Source organism: Bubalus bubalis, chromosome 5, assembly GCF_019923935.1.
Source record: "Bubalus bubalis isolate 160015118507 breed Murrah chromosome 5, NDDB_SH_1, whole genome shotgun sequence".
In the NCBI taxonomy this organism is placed as follows: domain Eukaryota; kingdom Metazoa; phylum Chordata; class Mammalia; order Artiodactyla; family Bovidae; genus Bubalus; species Bubalus bubalis.
In genome coordinates, this window is record NC_059161.1 from 104,579,993 (window position 1) to 104,597,664 (window position 17,672).

General features: G+C 43.5%; 1 protein-coding gene and 1 non-coding gene across 8 annotated transcripts in view; both read right to left on the bottom strand.

The window, feature by feature from the left end:
* NELL1 (neural EGFL like 1) overlaps positions 1-17,672 on the bottom strand; it is a 1,046,196-nt gene that overhangs the window by 836,629 nt on the left and 191,895 nt on the right. For 6 of the 7 annotated variants that reach the window (XM_044943466.2, XM_044943468.2, XM_025286290.3 and 3 more), the window contains one exon: positions 14,844-15,014. In XM_044943466.2, coding sequence (XP_044799401.2) covers positions 14,844-15,014 — 171 coding nt within the window. Of the gene's footprint in view, positions 1-14,843; positions 15,015-15,639; positions 15,813-17,672 lie in introns of those variants that run through there. The other variant, XM_044943470.2, reaches the window with a different exon arrangement.
* Positions 12,075-12,237, bottom strand: LOC112585348. Its single transcript, XR_003109817.1, has one exon. It is a non-coding gene; the product is annotated as a U1 spliceosomal RNA (small nuclear RNA).

The window sequence follows — 17,672 nt, forward strand, 5'->3', positions numbered from 1 at the left end:
CTGGTCTAAGACAATCATGGTGACCACTTTCCCCCTTGTCACTGTCTCAAGACACTTCTCCCTGGCAAGGATGATGGAGTAGATGGATAAAAACGGACTGCATTGGCCCCTGATGACATGTCTGAGCACCAACTCATCTCAGTTACTGCCTCATCTAAACGTTTTGCTTAAACAAACATTATATATCCTTATATGCATGCTAAGTCACTTTAGTCGTGTCTGACTCTGTGTGAGCCTATGGACTGTAGCCAGCCAGGCTCCTCTGTTCATGGGATTCTCCAGACAAGAATACTGGAGTGGGTTCCCATGCCCTCTTCCAGGGGATCTACCCAACTCAGGGATTGAACCCATGTTTCTTATGTCTCCTGCATTGGCAGGCTCCTTCTTTACCACTAGCTCCACCCAGGAAGTCCTGTTATTTGCAAACAGGAATGTCTCATCTGATTCATGTGCACAGGCACACTTAATTCCACTAACCCAGTGAGGGAGGCATTATATCAACCTTATCATGATTGGGACTTAAGAGTTGTTACTTTCCAAGGATCCCACAGGAGTGACAAAGCCAGAGCTGATACCCAGAGCTAGCCAACTCCAAAAGCTTGTGCTCTTAACCATGAAACAATATTCTCTCATTGTGTTCACCTGACACCTGAGCCTGGCCAGCACCAGTTCCACTTCAGCCACACAAAACAAGCTTCAGCAACATGCCTGTGCTCAGAACATCTGACTCGCATCACACACCCACTTTGATCCTGTAACTCCCATCTCAGCATAGGCTAATTGTCACAGTCTCACCTAGCTACACAAATGAGACAGGCCACGCTGATCCAAGGCCAGGGGTGCCTGGCTTCCTGCCCTGTTGCTATGTCACTGCTGCACATGTCAGGCCAGAGACATAGATAACAGCCCAAAGCATGAGGCTAGAGCATGCAGGTTTGGAGAAGGCAATGGCACCCCACTCCAGTACTCTTGCCTGGAAAATCCCATGCATGGAGGAGCCTGGTAGGCTGCAGTCCATGGGGTCGCGAAGAGTCGGACATGACTGAGCAACTTCCCTTTCACTTTTCACTTTCATGCATTGGAGAAGGAAATGGAAACCCACTCCAGTGTTCTTGCCTGGAGAATCCCAGGGACGGGGGAGCCTGGTGGGCTGCCATCTCTGGGGTTGCACCGAGTCGGACACGACTGAAGAGACAGCAGCAGCAGCAGAGCATGCAGGTAAATACCGTTCCTCACACTGCCAAGGGACAGAGCTGCCCAGACTAATCTACAGCACTCATTCTTCTTAAGTATGTTCCTGCTACACACCAGTGGTGCATCAGGCTTTACTCTATTGAATGAAAAAGCAAATTAAAGATAAATACATACAGTGCTGTCTTACTATTGAAAACAACATGTTTGCATATGCAAAGAAAAGTTTTAGAGAAGAGAAATAAAACTGGTAATAATGATGACTTCTGTGCAAAGGAGTTAGGGACAGGGTAATTGGTATCACATGGTTTGGAACAGTTTGTATTTTCATTTTTTTATAAGTTATCCAGTATTTTGTTACATATTATCTCACTTATATGGGACAGGCTTTTAATAAATTTATTAGTTATTTCATTATATAAAATGAACCTATACTGCAAGAATTTTCACCCCAAACTCCACAATTATTGCTTGGAATTGTGTTCCCACATTTCTTTTTGTTATACTTTTTGTTTTTAATTTTGTGTAATATGTGAATCATACATAATTTAAGAAAATTAAAGAAAAAATGTATCCATTGAATTTCACAATAAGGCTATACCAAAACAGCCTGGGACTCTCATGGAATCCTGCCCAAAGGGCTTACTGAATGGGCTTGATGGGAGATCCTATTGTGAGCTTCGGCTATAGTTTGAAGAAACAGACCCACAGAATTGGATGATGCTGATATGTCCACAGACCAGACAAGGGTACCCAACTGTGTTTTCTCTCCAACAGAGAGGGCACGTTCCCCTTCATCCTATCAGTGATCAGTTTATGTTTGTGCCCCATGGGTAAGTTACCTCTACTCTCCCGTGCCTGCCAGAGCTCCTGCAGACATAGGAGACATGTAAGTTCAACTTGCAAGTGGGGCACAGCTCACCCTGTGCTGTGAATCAGACCAGGAAATCACCAGAAGTCTTCTACAGATTAACTGCCTTCCTCCAGAAAAGAATCCACAGAAGTTCAAAGCAGAAATGCCAGGGTAACTTTATCTTCGTCTTTCCCCAGGCCTGATATTTACAAATCACATTGAAATTTACAACACCTCTTATGTGACAGCTCTACGATACACACTGGTGATGCAAGGGTGAGCTCTCGAGGGGGGTCTGCAGCCTATGAGAAAGACAGACATCAATCAAATGATCAAAAACCACTCTGCAGAGAAACAGTTTATGATGGAATAGTAAAACACAAGAAACTTCTTTCTCTTGTCCTGAAAATTAAGGGTAAGTAGACATGAACTTGATTTTCAAGAAATGGCATATACAGAAATCCTGAGGCTTCAAAGAATATGGTAATTAAAGAACTAAGAGAATGTAGTGTAAAAAGAAATTGAAGAAGGAAACATGGGCTAGACTATGCAAAAAAAAAATTTTAAGCTATATTAAGGATAGTGACCTTTAGCCTTAAGCTTATAGGAGGCCATTAAATGAGCTTCTGTGGGTGCTGGAGTGGGAAGGGAATATGTGATCTGGTTTACAGTGTGAAGTCTTTATGTATTGCCCTAATGTCCATGAAAGATTGCTGCCTGTGAAAAAGACTCACAATTCAGTGTGCTCACTCACTTCCTAGGCCTTGCTCTTATTAGCTCCTGCAGGCTCTAGTACATATCTAATTAGATTCCGATAAAAGAAGCAATAACGACAAATGCCCTCCTAAGTAGGGGTCAGCCACCGCCCAACCCTTTATTTCACCACCAGTAGTTTCTAATGAGACCTTGTGATTGCAAAGTTACCTTAAAGAACACAGAGAGTTTATCACCTTGAAATAGTGAATATCAAAATTTATACTGGAACAGTGTAAAACCACCCATGTAACACTGGAGACTAGGGTAATGCTTCTATTTCACATTTGAAGAAATGGCCAAATGGCTCATGCGGTCAGTCATGATTTAAGATTAGGTCCTTGGCCATTGCACATCAGTATGGAGACACATGCAAAACATACAAATCATATAGGGATGATGGGTCATTCGAAGCCCTGATCCCATATTATCTCTGTGGGATTGAAGTCATGAACCTGTCTATCAATACTAGATTCCAGGAAGGGAGAGTCTTTAAATCTAAAAAGGTGATGTGAAATTATCTATAGAGTCCAAAGACCAACAGTGGTTGGAATTTATAACAAGGTCAATTTTGGCCCAACAAGGTCCTTGGAGGTAACCAGCCTCCACAGTCTGAGAAAGTAGTACATGGAATTTGGACTTTGCTGGTTTCAGTTTATAAGCAGGATCAGTCAGTTCATTTACTCAGTCGTGTCCAACTCTTTGCAACCCCATGAATCGCAGCACACCAGGCCTCCCTGTCCATCAACCAACTCCCGAAGTTCACTCAAACTCACGTCTATCGAGTCAGTGATGCCCTCCAGCCATCTCATCCTCTGTCGTCCCCTTCTCCTCCTGCCCCCAATCCCTCCCAGCATCAGAGTCTTTTCCAATGAGTCAACTCTTCGCATGAGGTGGCCCAAGGACTGGAGTTTCAGCTTTAGCATCATTCCTTCCAAAGAACACCCAGGGCTGATCTTCAGAATGGACTGGTTGGATCTCCTTTAAGTCCAAGGACTCTCAAGAGTCTTCTCCAACACCACACTTCAAAAGCATCAATACTTTGGTGCTCAGCTTTCTTCACAGTCCAACTCTTGCATCCATACATGACCACTGGAAAAACCATAGCCTTGACTAGACGGACCTTTGTTGGCAAAGTAATGTCTCTGCTTTTCAATATGCTATCTAGGTTGGTCATAATTTTTCTTCCAAGGAGTAAGTGTCTTTTAATTTCATGGCTGCAATCACCATCTGCAGTGATTTTGGAGCCCAAAAAAATAAGCAGGATAAATTGTACTTATTCCATGAGAAGTTAGAAGTTATATGTTGTCACATGGGGGTGTTAAAAAAGATGGAGGAAGAGAAGAGGGAAGAAAGTGGAGGGGATTTGTAAAGAATAAAATAATCTCTCTGAAAAAGAAATAAGGAAAGACCTCTGGACTCTGGCTTCCATTTGTCACTGACTAACTATGAGCTCCTTGACAAGTCATGTCTATCCTCAGTACCTCCAAAGTCTCCATCTATAAGATGCAAGAACATCCACCTCAGAGTGCTTTTACCAAAAAAAAAAAAAAAAAAGTCAAGGGAATATATAGATCACTTAAAAAAAATTTTTTTTTTAAGTCCAAAACATTAACCTTCAACTCAACAATGACTGAGCAAAAAGTCTGAGTTTTTCCCAGCATGGTGCTGGGTCTCTGAGGCCAAAATGTCAAGGAATTCAATAAATTGAAATCATAGATTCCTCAGCTCCCTCCTTGCTTGTGCTTCAAAGACAGCACCAACCTGGAGAACGCTGAGTAACTGAATGAGCTGTGCTGGAGACACATCAAGATGAACTATAGCTGTTTACCTCTCCTGGAAATCAAATTCCCTTCTGGGTAATATAGACATTCTGAGTATCCCAAAGAAGCCCACTGAGACCTCCAACTCCAAGCCTGTAAGTTCCTATGTGTAAAATTTGATGTCAGGAAAGTGATACCCTCAGACCGACAGACTAGTGACTAAAGATGCAGCAGGACCTCCCTGAGAAAGAGTTAGAGATGGCATCACACAGACCCTTTACAGAAAAGGGAAATTATTTCCACTCTAACTGCCCAGGAAAACCCTCAGGTGAAGGCCCAGGCACATTAACCAGCTGGCTGAGGGGCTCTGTAACTCTTACTGGAGACATACTCACAAGAAGTTAAGAGGGATGAGCTGAGGGGCGAGAGTTAATTGAATTAAAGGGGTTAGAGCAGGGAAAAACATTCACAAGAACCTTTTCCTTCCAAGCCTCCTCATCCCCACGCCCCATCTCCACCATACCCTCTACAAGAAAAGCAGCCGAACAGGTTCAGCTATAAATCCTTGCATCCAGCCACTCTGGCTGCTATTATTTATAACATTAATTTAATTAAAGTTCCCAGAGAGATAGATGAATTTCCTTCCAGTACTATAGAAAATCAGTTCTTTCCAATGACAACATCAGTACCCCTGCTCTAACTAGAAAACTAATGTAGTATTTGGAATTCTTTTTCTTTTTCAATTAAAAAGTCCTCATGGCTCATGCATTTTTTATTCCCCAGTGTTCCTTTCCAACAAGTGAAGCAGAAAAGGAACACAGACACCTAATATGTAAATGTACATTTTTTAAGAAATTGAGTTCCATCATATATATTATTCTGGTTTGAGTTTTTATTTTCTCTCGCTGCTTTCCTTTTTAAGGAATAACCATATGTATCCATCATCAAGGACAGAGTAGAACTATAACAATAAAGATGCAAGCTTTGATATTTTCTCCTACCAAAACACATTATATCTCCTGCAGCCTATTTCCCCCCTTCCATTCATCCTGTGTAAACCCATGTCCATGCATTAAATCACAACTCAAGATGTGTCTGAAGGCATATAGATGAAATCACTAAGTTGAAAATGAAGTCTTATTTTCCCTTCTATTTTAATATATCTTAGGTCCAGTGTATGCAATAATGCACCTTCCTGTTAATCTACTCATGGCCTCAGGTAGCCAACAAGCCACCAGATAAAGAGAAGATTCGATTGTATTTCTTTTTAGTCCTTTCCATTTGTAATTCTGAAAGCCCAAGAATGCAGATAGATGAGGAAATGCAGGCCACTCTCTCATCATCCACTTCAGCTAATCCTTTAACCTTCTACCTCTCTGCCACTGAGGCCACTGTTGACCAAAAGCATATTTAAACCCACCAGGCAACAACAGAAAGAAGACAAAGATTTTTGAAAAGACAAAATAAGAAATGGGTTTGCTACTGATGGCATTAGAAGATTGGGCAGAGTTAAGCTTGGAATACACCTAACGAAGTTGGAATAAATAAGCTGCAGGGTACAAAGTGTGAATACAAGTGTGTGGGTCTCAGCCAGAATGAGACATCCAACACGGTCATGTCTGAGCGCCTTAACAATTAAGCAGCCACTTTCTACTAAGCTGAAAATGAACGTGTTAGTAACTCAGCCATGTCCAACTCTGTGTGACCCCATGAACTGTAGCCCAACAGGCTCTTCTGTCCATGGAATTCTTCAGGCAAGAATACTAGAGTGGATTGCCATTTCCTTCTCCAGGGAACCTTCCCAACCCAGGGATTGAACCCAGGTCTCCTGCATTCCAGGCAGATTCTTTACCAACTGAGCCACCAGGGAAGACCTTTAACTTTGTTGAATAATCTACAATTTGGAATGTATTACACTGGCTACCTAGACCTTTAGATTCATTATCTCCCATTATTTAAGTGCCTATCGTTTGGCAGCAATGAAGGCTTTTTTCCCTTCCGTATTCAGAGGATTTTTTTTTTTTAACAGTACAACTATCCATCATCCTCTGGCTACACTACACTGCTTTATCTTGTAGGTTACCAAGCTACCAGGCCTCCACAGCCAGGATAGCCTATATACCCCCAAAAAGGCTGTCCACTGTCACATGTCTGGATCAGAAGATGTCTGAAACAAATAAAGAGCACAAGGTGGAGAGAATAAGATGTCGACATTCCTTCAGTTCAGTTCAGTCGCTCAGTCGTATCCGACTCTTTGCGACCCCATGAATCACAGCACGCCAGGCCTCCCTGTCCATCACTAACTCCCGGAGTTCACTGAAACTCACATCCATTGAGTCAGTGATGCCCTCCAGCCATCTCATCCTCTGTCGTCCCCTTCTCCTCCTGCCCCCAATCCCTCACAGCATCAGAGTCTTTTCCAATGAGTCAGCTCTTCGCATGAGGTGGCCAAAGTACTGGAGTTTCAGCTTTAGCATCATTCCTTCCAAAGAAATCCCAGGGCTGATCTCCTTCAGAATGAACTGGTTGGATCTCCATATCCAAAATTGCATATTCAGCATCTACTCTAGCAAGAAGGAAGGCAAGCGAAGGTGGGGGAGGGGGAGGGTTGGAAAAAAAAGAATGGGTATCTAGGGTAAGCAGCCTTTCTTCACCAGCAGCATGCCACACTGTCAACACACAAATCAGTTTAGATGACTGCAATCTGCCTGCTGGTCTACCGCAGAAGCAGCCCTGTGAAGATGGCGAGCTCAGTTGCTCTCCAGGGTCCTGAAGGCAAAAAAAAAAAAAAAAAAAAAATGCATACTCTAAGTATTGTAATGAGATATGCCTGGAAGAGTAGAGGTGGAAGGAGATTCAGAAATCTAGTCCTAGCCCTTCATTTTATTTCTAGCAGCTAAGACCCAGGGACAGTAAATGAATTTCCCAGGGTCATACAAATTTAACACTTTCTGGTAGCTCCAGTTTTTAGTTCAGAATGCGTTTGTGATAAAAAGCCAGATTTTCAAAGTAGAGATGCAAATAGTATCTATTATGTTTAGGAAAGCCAGTAAATTATAAGACAGTGGTTTCCTCATTCCGTAAAACTGCACCTGTACATCTCCTCCTAAAAGCTGTGATCATTTTGGCTCATGGTTTGAGAATGGGGGAAGTAAATCTTTGCATCTCCTCTCTCACAGAAGTAAAAAGAAAAGGGGCCATGCCACATTCTCAAAGCCCTGCCAGGATCAAGGAAACATCGTATCACATTGGAGGGGATGTTCTCCTTCCCATTCAGCCTCAGTTATATATATTTTTAAGAGACTCTGCAGTTACTTACTTTTACAGGGACTCTGTTGGCATAAAAATCATTTATGATTGTGTTGTACTGCCAACCATGGAACTAAAAGACAAACTATTGGAGAACCATGCCTAGGATTTGGCAGTTAGAATAATTTCAGGGACCTGATGGACCTCAAACCCTACACTGCACCATGGATTCACATTATGCACCAGGTTCTCCTCCATGAGACACGGATCTTCACACAAAAAATCTTCACTTTCTGTATAAGTGAAGATTTAATTAAATTGCTTTCATTTCCAGTATGACACTGAAACATCTTTGCTACATGATGGCAAATGTTTATAGTACTTCATGATGCTGTGTGTTCATAGAGTAGCTTGAAATTTTCTAAGGATTTTGCACACACTCTCTTGCTATATTCCTACAACCAGTATACGGTAGAAGAATTACTATTACTCCCATTTTACAGATATAAGCACAGATTCTGACAGAGAAGAAGGGTTGGAGATGAGAGGACAGGAGGAATCTTCAAAGAGTCTAAGACACGGATTTCCTGATTTCACACTCCATCATTGCACATTAAGTCACATTTTATAAGTGGCAAAACCAAGACAGAGGTCCAGCATTCATTACAGGTTTAGGATAAACCAGATAACATGTGCCTGGTCATATAAGAACAGCTCTTCTTTCCCTGTCATCCCCTCTGTCATATTTCCTTCTCTGTCTCTTCCTGCAGGCTGTCTCTCACTGCCAACTTGATCCACTCACTAATACACAGTCTTTTATCACTGGCACTCTGACTGGCTTTGTCATGCTCACAAGATGAACCTCATTCCAAATCGGATTCTCATGTAACTTACACAGAATCAAATCACAGTGGCAAAACTGTAAAGCTGCAGAGAGTGTCATGCATTTTTACTTGGGATGGTAAGAAACTGAGAAGCTACTCCATGTCACCAGGAACTCTTCCTTCTGTGGTCTCCAAGACCTGATGGTCTCTACTAAGAAACCAGCAACCCATCAGGTACTGCCTTACAACATTCCTTGTACTGTTGCCTGTTCAGTTCAGTTCAGTCACTCAATCGTGTTTGACTTTTTGCAACACCATGAACAGCAGCACACCAGGCCTCCCTGTCCAACACCAACTCCTGGAGTTTACCCAAATTCATGTCCATTGAGTCGGTGATGCCATCCAGCCATCTCGTCCTCTGTCGTCCCCTTCTCCTCCTGCCCTCAATCTCTCCCAGCATCAGGGTCTTTTCAAATGAGTCAGCTCTTTGCAACACTGTTGCCTTTTACTGTTAATTTAATTACACATGGGTTATATCCTATATTCTTTCCTTGCTTATCACTTCTCTTGGGATAGAAGATTGGGTGCTGCTAGGTTAGCTGGACATCAGGCATATACTACATTCTCAGTTTTAATTTTGATGAGTTGTGTGCATGTGTTCCTGTTTGTGAAGTAAATAATACATCAGTGCAGGAAACAGGAGATTGAGAATCTTGGCCTAGCTCTTTTGGAAGTGGTGGTCTTTGATAGTCATCTCTTAATTTCTCCTTTACTCTACTGCAAATGTTTGTCAAAAAGTCATTGTAGTACATTATACATGGCTTAACTATGTTAAGGGATGTTCAGTTTAACAACATGCTTGTAAATACTTTAGGAGCTCTCTGGAAAGAAGATGCCATATCACCATATTTCATTATGAAAAACCTAGAGATATAAAGAAATGCTCATATCGTGAAGTTATTCTGAAATATTTGACAGAAACTTTGAATTACTGACTTGTTCAGTGATTTACAGTAAGTTTATTTTTCTGGGTCTGCAAGTTCTTCAAAATCAATTGTATAGAAAAGCCGAAAGTGCTCTGCAGTGAATCAATACCAAGCTTTAGAGGTAAAATCTAAATATGTTTGCTGTTTAGACTACAATCACTGAGTTAACTCTGTCAGAGTGACAACCAGGCTGCAGGTGTGTGTATTTATGTACGGGCACTATGCCCACTTGCACAAGCTTGAACAAATGAGGTGCGAGTTCAGAGTTCCATTTCAATGGGACTGGGTAAGAGAGAAATTGTTCCAGTGGTGAAGCAAGAGGAGGTGGGATTGGAGTGAGGAGACCTGTGTATTGCAGAAAGTTCCTGCTGAAGCCTGGATGCATGTACCATTTGAATGGAAAACACTTTTGAGTCCATTCCTCCACTGTCATTTCAAGACCAAGATGCTGGGAGTGACTATTTTCAGTTTTCTCTCTGCTTAGCTGCTATCATTAGTGTTTAAACAGCCTGCTCACAGGCTTGCATGAGAGTCCACAATTCTTCTAATATCCAAGGATCGGGGCCAGTCACTGTGGGGGTCCCTGGTGGCTTCAGAATTCAAAAGGACTGAATGAATAAGCCAAGGACTTCCTGATGTCAAGAACTCCTATTTCTTTGTATCCCCATGGCCCGGCAGAGACAGTGCGCCCAGTACTTTAATTGGATAGATTGACTGAAAATTACAAGTTACCAAATAAAGAGAAGGAAAGAAAATCCCTTTTGTGGTAAAAGAACCCTTATGCACTGGATCCCAGATGTCAGGGGATTGTGGGCTTTGAGTGACTGGAACAGGCTGCAGGGTGAGCCTAGAATGGAGTAGGGTAATCGGAGGAATGTGAGTTCAGGCCTCCTTCTCAGCTTTGTTGGCAACTCTTAATACAAAGGAAGCAAAAGAAAAACCTAAGGCAGTGGAGATAATCAGGCTGGCCACCCAACTGAGTGGTTCCTTTAATGTTTCTAGCTTCAGGTAATCTGCTACCCACACTTTGGGAGTTTCTAAGTAGGCCCAGCTGAACAGCTGAAGCAGGAAAAAAGTGTGTCTCAGTAACAGGCAGAAAGTGTTAGATTACCAACTGAAATAGCAGTCACTTTTCTTGTGACAATTTGTGTAATTAGGTCTGAAAAGGTTCTGTTTCTCAATTCTAAGAAAAGGAGAAATTTCTGCCACTTTCCAATTCCTCAGAACAATGGAACTGCCTGGAAATCTTCTCACTCTGATTTCAGTATTTTTAGGATTCCTGACATTTTTGTAGCTTCTCTCTCCTGGGAAGACTTCCTAGCATGGTTATGACTTTATCTTGGAAAGGACATGAATTTCAGAGGTGGAGAACAGAGGTAGGCAGGCAAAGGTTGGGGAATTATGTCCTGGTTCAGAGTTTTAGCTCCATGGTTGTTATGTGATTGGAACTAAGTTCCTTACCATCTTGGAGCCTTTCTACCTCCAAATCTGTACAATCCGTCTAATGAAATTGCCTCCATACCATACGGCTGCCCCAAGGACTACTACACCTATCACACCTAGCACGTTACCTGGCCTACGGTAGATGCCCAGTAGACGGAAGTCCCTTTCCTTGTGCCAAACCAATGGGTTGTGTAAGATTCCACATCTTGCCCCCCAACCCCAAAGATCAGCAATGTAAGATGCATGACAGGAAAATGCTAGAAGTAAAGAACAAACTGCTCACACTGAGTCTGGCTCTTTTCTTCCATCATGTTCTAAGTCCAGTACCAACAGTCCCTCATGTTGAGCTGAAGAGCCTAGTGGTTAGAGCAGACACACAGACGTCAGACTCAGGTCCAATTCCTAGAGCTGCCTCTTAGCAGCAGAGGGTTACAAAAATAGAATGTAACCTCAGTTCCATCACTTTTAGATGAGAAAAAGAGCCAGAGTGATAAATTAATATATGTAAAATACTTAGCACGGTCACTAGCATAGTCAACACCCCAAAATGTTATCTATTGCATCACCATTTATCTTCTAGCCAGCACAGCTCTAGCAGGTGACAGGTTGAGAAAAATAAGGAAGCATAACTTTAAGGGCAAAAGGAATCAAAAAGGAAGAATCTCACACCGGTATGAAATGCATAGCTTAGAGAATAAAAAATCAGCCTTTCTGAAATTCACTCTCTGTAAGGGTGGCCTAGATAAGACATAGTAGACCAGCATCTTGATAAATAGCCCAGAGGTTCTGCCATTTTAAAAATCAGCCAGTGCTGGCTAGGAAGAAACTTTTGAAGAAGAAAAGTTTGTTCCACATACTAGACACTATCCTCACCTTAAACTTTTCCTCCTCCTCACTGAGGCTGTGCTTTTTGGGTACTTGGACTTCCAGGGTCCCTCACTTATTTATTGCAGCCCAGGCTATTCTCCAGTTGCTGCTCCCTCTTTCCTTTTTTTTTTTTTTTTTTTTTCTCAAGGGAAAGCACAAATGCAGTTCCCCACTACCACAAATTATGCAGTCAAGTTTCCCACATTTGGGGAAACTGCAAGCACTCCCTCTATTTAAACCAGTGGTTTTCAAATGCCAGCCCATGCACCAAGGCTAACCTGCTTGTGTAAGAACGACCCAGAAAGTTTATGAAGAATATAGTTCCACACTCAGGGAATCTGATTCACCTGGTCAGAGATAGCCCCTGGTTATCCATAATTCTTAAGTGTAGTCAGGTTTTATCATTGTTTCTAGACTTTTCCTACACCAAAATCAAAATTGACCTATCCCCTGGCCCAGTCATTCCCAGCTTCTCTTTCCCTAACCTATCTAAAAACCTCATTTGTCCTGGGTCCATGAATCATTAATTGGCACCAACTTTGTTTTCCCTCCAAGATCTTAAATAAAGGAAAATAAGTTATGCTATGAATGAAAGTATAAAAAAAACAAACCACCAGAGAAGGGGACTAGTATTTAGAACCTGCTCAAATCCATTCTGTATAAAGGCGGCTGACCCTAAAGCATACTGCGGGTTCCAGCTCTCCTGTTCTCTCCCTAGTCTCATGGCAGAGAGGCCAGAATACATGACAAATCAAAGTCTGGAGACACTGGGTCACCACAGGTGTGCAGAATAAATAATAATAACTGTAACAACCACCACCACCACCAGGTACTGGGTGCCAAAGGCCAAGCACCACCCAAAGCACTTTATGCAAATTGTCTTACTTAACTTTCCCATGTGTGAATATGTGTAACAGTACATATAGTACTAACAGTCCCGGTTTACAAATTACATTGGGATGCAAAGGAATTAATGTGTCCAAATTCACACAGCTAACAAGTGTCTGAGGATGGCACAGGAGACAATTTCATAGGGACCAGAGCATTTGTAAAGGCAGGGAACCTTCAATTAGCACAAACTACCCACCCTCTCTTTCCCCTTCTCTAGAGAGAAGACTATTGGGAAATAAAAGATAAAACTTACACAAAGAGGAAGCAAATAATTGCAGAACAAGAAAACAGCAGTGTCTCCAGGATGTTTCAGTTGGGAAGTACTGAACTAGGCCTTCAACGTTTCTTTCTTACCTGTGGTATAGAAGGATGCACAGGACCCTTCTTGTCTCCCATTTGAGCAACATATGGGTGGTGGGTAGGGTGAAACAGAAATGCTACCTGACAGGCCACTTAGTTCTAGAGAATTGAAAGAGCCAGTGAGTTCTTGAAGGTAGGAATGGAACGAGTGGCTGAGAGCTGGCTTCATCCAAGCTGCCCAGCCCAAGGTAAAAAGGAGCTACCTGTTTCTATGGAAATGTCATCCAGGCACACATTACATCTAGTTGAAGCCACAATTCTCCAGAAAATCCAGAAAGCACTTTAAATAGATAGATCAAGCTAGACCAAGACTCACTTCAAGATGGTGGAACTTCCCTTAAACCTGACACTAGCTTCTGTTCTCGGCCTTTCCAGGTCCTCTCCTGAGAGAGACTGCAGAGCCGGAGTAGCAAGCACACTGAAATATCCCGTCATCAGAAATGCAGTCAGAAGGGAGGCTGTACTCAACATGTCTGTACTTTTTCCAGGGCCTAAAACAACAAGTCCTGTGGCCAAACAATCATTTAACTTTGGCAGTAATATTAATAAAGACCAACCATTCATGGCTACTTTGCATCACAAAAGATTCTCTATAAAAGGACTCAGATCACTGTTCACAGACTTTCAGTGGGTTCTGGAGAAAGGAAAATATCCCCCTTCACCACCATCATCCAGCTGTCCAGACACATGTGAACCAAGAGAGATCAATAGTGTCCTTTCTTCAGCTGGCCGTAAACCTCCCCCTAGGGACAGACATGGAGGAGGATATCTCCTTCCCACCCCAACCCACAGCATCCTATGAAACTCTCCCTTCCTCTTCTTGCCCCTTACACCCCCATCTTCAAAGTAGTCCTGCCACCCTCTGATAAACTGGAAGGCTCATCCCTCTGCATAGGATCAATGGCATCAATTCCAAAAGATTCCAAGAACAGCCCCTTTAAGAACAGCCCCTTTCCATTTGGAAAAAATATTTAAGCAAAGCTGTGCTTGATGAAGTGAAATAGAATTAGCCACTCCAGTAGCTCTGGCTTCTCAGATTCATTTGAAGGTAGACCAGCTCATTCGCTTCCAAGTGGAACGGACTCAACAACAATACATCACAGTTAACTGTAATCACAGCTCCACAGAAATCCAGCCGGTACCTAGAGGACACCGAGGTGTACTTAATAGTCCCGCATCTGTAATCAACCTTTCATACATTTCTTCCTAATCACTGCATATGGTTTCATTTTAATGAACTGTTTTCTTAGCATATTACAGTTGGTCATTCCGGGACACCTCAGTACTCTTGCCTGGAAAATCCCATGCATGGAGGAGCCTGGTGGGCTGCAGTCCATGGGGTCATGAAGAGTCAGACATGACTGAGCGACTTCACTTTCACTTTTCACCTTCATGCATTGGAGAAGGAAATGGCAACCCACTCCAGTGTTCTTGCCTGGAGAATCCCAGGGACAGGGGAGCCTGGTGGGCTGCTGTCTATGGGGTCGCACAGAGCTGGACACGACTGAAGTGACTTAGCAGCAGCAATGGCCCATTCGGTATGTTAAATGACTCCTAGGGTCCCTTTTTTTATTCCCCAGCAAGGCTTGGAGGTGATTGGTTTTTTCCCTTCCCCATTGCTCGATTTCAAGGACACAATCACAGAAGAAAGGCCAAGACATACCTGTTGCAGTCGATGTGGAGCAGGAGATGGGAGGCGCTGACCGACAGTGCAACCTTGTGCCACTGCCCATCAGCCAGGCGGTACGGAAGTGCCTCTGTCCGGGGCCTCCCATTGTGTACGTAGTGATAGCGAATCTCATCCCTCAGACCACTGCTCTCCAGTTCAAAATAGCTGTGTGTAAAGAACAAAAATGTGTTTTGTTTTACTCCTGGTTATCACAGCCGTCATCAATCCTTGTGACTTCCTACCAGGATCCCCAGAATCTAAAATTAACTCAACATGATGCAAAGAAACACAACCCACAATTAATTGTACAACATGGAACCCAATTCACCTTCCGTCCAAGAGTCCTCACAGTGACAGCTTGAAGGCCTGGTATGGTGACTGAAGATGCACTGTGAGTGAGACAGGTGACAAGCTAATTGGCAAAGCTCAGTGCAGTGTCACTTAAATATAATGCAGGTCTCCTTTCTATTGTCTACAAAAGGCCATCCACGTGGAATGGGTTTATCAATGTCTATTTTTATTACTGCCACTTCTACTTTTTCAAGAATTAAAGGAAAATACAAGTCACGTGAACTATCGGGGGTGGAAACAAACTATCACAGAAGAGATGAATAAGTTTTTTTGTTGTTGTTGTTGCTTTTACTTCCACCTAGACAAGACACTATAAGTGAACAATTCCTACATAACCAATAAGGAAGGAACGTTTGAAGCTACTTGCATTATGTGTTAATATTTCCAAGTGTCATGGAATGAAATATGTGATTGACCTTTTCTTTTTGCAGACTGTTACCTTCTTTTTCTAGATCCGTGGAAAAACTCAGCACCTCCTCTGCAGTCGGCACACTGGCCATAAAAGGCAGCAGGCAGCATTGGGACAGTCCCCAGTCACACACCAGGGCTGGCACTTTAATGGGGGCAGAACTATGCAGGTTCCTATGTGTCCCTTCTGAAATGTGTCACCATGACCATCATCACCACAGGGTCCAATCTGACTGCCAGGCACTGCACTGGGCCTCTGACATATACTGTCTAATCCATCACTCACAAAAGCCTGGAAGACTGATACGATGTCTTCTGAGGATCTTTAAAAAAAAAAAAAAAACACTGAGATTCTGGAATTAAGTAACATATCCAAGCCAGATTTTAAACCCAGAGCTAGATGTGACATTCCATGTACTATCCACCAGTGAGGCCTCATCTCAGAGGCACAGAGACAAGGTGGTAAAGATGGCCTCAATTGGCATTGTCTCCCAGCAGCTTATCCGCACAGGCAGTTCAAGAACTGCTTGCCTAAACAGGTAACCAGGTTCAATCTCAAGATGTGGAAGGACCTACTGCTTCTGCTGAAATCCACTGAGTTGGCCTGACCCCACCAACCCAAGCACATTTAATCCAGAACATAAAATGCATCCTCCATGAGCACTGAGATGAAAAGACCATGACTTCCAAATCCCACATCACATAAGAAAACAAATGCACATTTCTTGCTCATCTTTCACAGGGATCTTCCCGAGATCACACTGCAGGAAAAGCGAAGTCAAGACCAGCCTCTGACCCACCTCAAGTGGACTATACAAAGAATTAGGCTCAAGATCATAAATAGAGAGGAGGAGCCAAGATGGCGGAGGAGTAGGATGGGGAGAACACTTTCTCCCCCACAAATTCATCAAAAGAGCATTTAAACATCAAGTAAATTCCACAAAACAACTTCTGAATGCCGGCAGAGGACATCAGGCACCCAGAAAAGCAACCCAACTCTTCGAAAGGAGGTAGGAAAAAATATAAAAGACAAAAAAAGAGACAAAAGAGAGAGGGACAGAGTTCCGTCCCGGGAAGGGAGTCTTAAAAAGAGAGAAGTTTCCAAACACCAGGAAACCTTCTCACTGCTGAATCTGTGCCGAGCTTTGGAAGCACAAAGGGCAACATAACAGGGAGAAAAAATAAATAAGCAATTAAAACTCGCAGATTGCGAGCCCTACGGTAACTCCCCCAACGGAGAAGCAGCGCAGACGCCTTCACACACCATTAGCAAGCGGGGGCTGGGCAGGGAGGCGCGGCACGGGCTGCATCACTTAGACTAAGAATCTGGCCTAAATCTGGCCTGAGCGCTATCTGAGCAAAATAATTTGGGCTAGCAAACCAGACTGTGGGATATCTACCACGCAAAAAGCCAGCCCTAACCTAAGACACCGCCAGGCCTGCGCACGGAACAAAGGACTGAACAGAGATAGCTGGCTGCAGACCTTCCCCCTCCAGTGACAGGCAGCCAGAGCCGGAAGAGGGCAATCGCAGCCCCAGAGAGACATTATCTATAAAACTGTAAGCAGGCTTCTTTGCTAACTAAAACTTCTTGGGGGTCTGGACGGTCAACATCTGCCTGAGAAGGTGCGCCGCTTTTACACCCAGATAACCGAGTGGCGGGGAGGCGATAAGTCGCAGCATTGGCGCTCGCCAAACACCTCATCACCTGAGCTGCTCGGAGCACAAAACGCAGGCCCAACCGAGTCTGCACCTCTGAGGATTACCCGAGTGCCTGAACCTGAGCGGCTTGGACCTGGGAGCTCAGCCCAGGGCCGGCCTCGGATTGTTCCCAGCGGAACAACCTAGAGCCTGAGCAGTGTGGGCAGGGAGGCTACACGCGCCGTGAGCGGGGGCAGACCCAGTGTGGCTGAGGCACTGCGAGCGCACGCCAGTGTTATCTGTTTGCAGCATCCCTCCCTCCCTCCCCACAGTGCGGCTGAACAAGTGAGCCTAATTAAAAAAAAAAAAAAAATGTCCTCCACCGTCCCCTTTGTGTCAGGGCGGAAATCAGACACTGAAGAG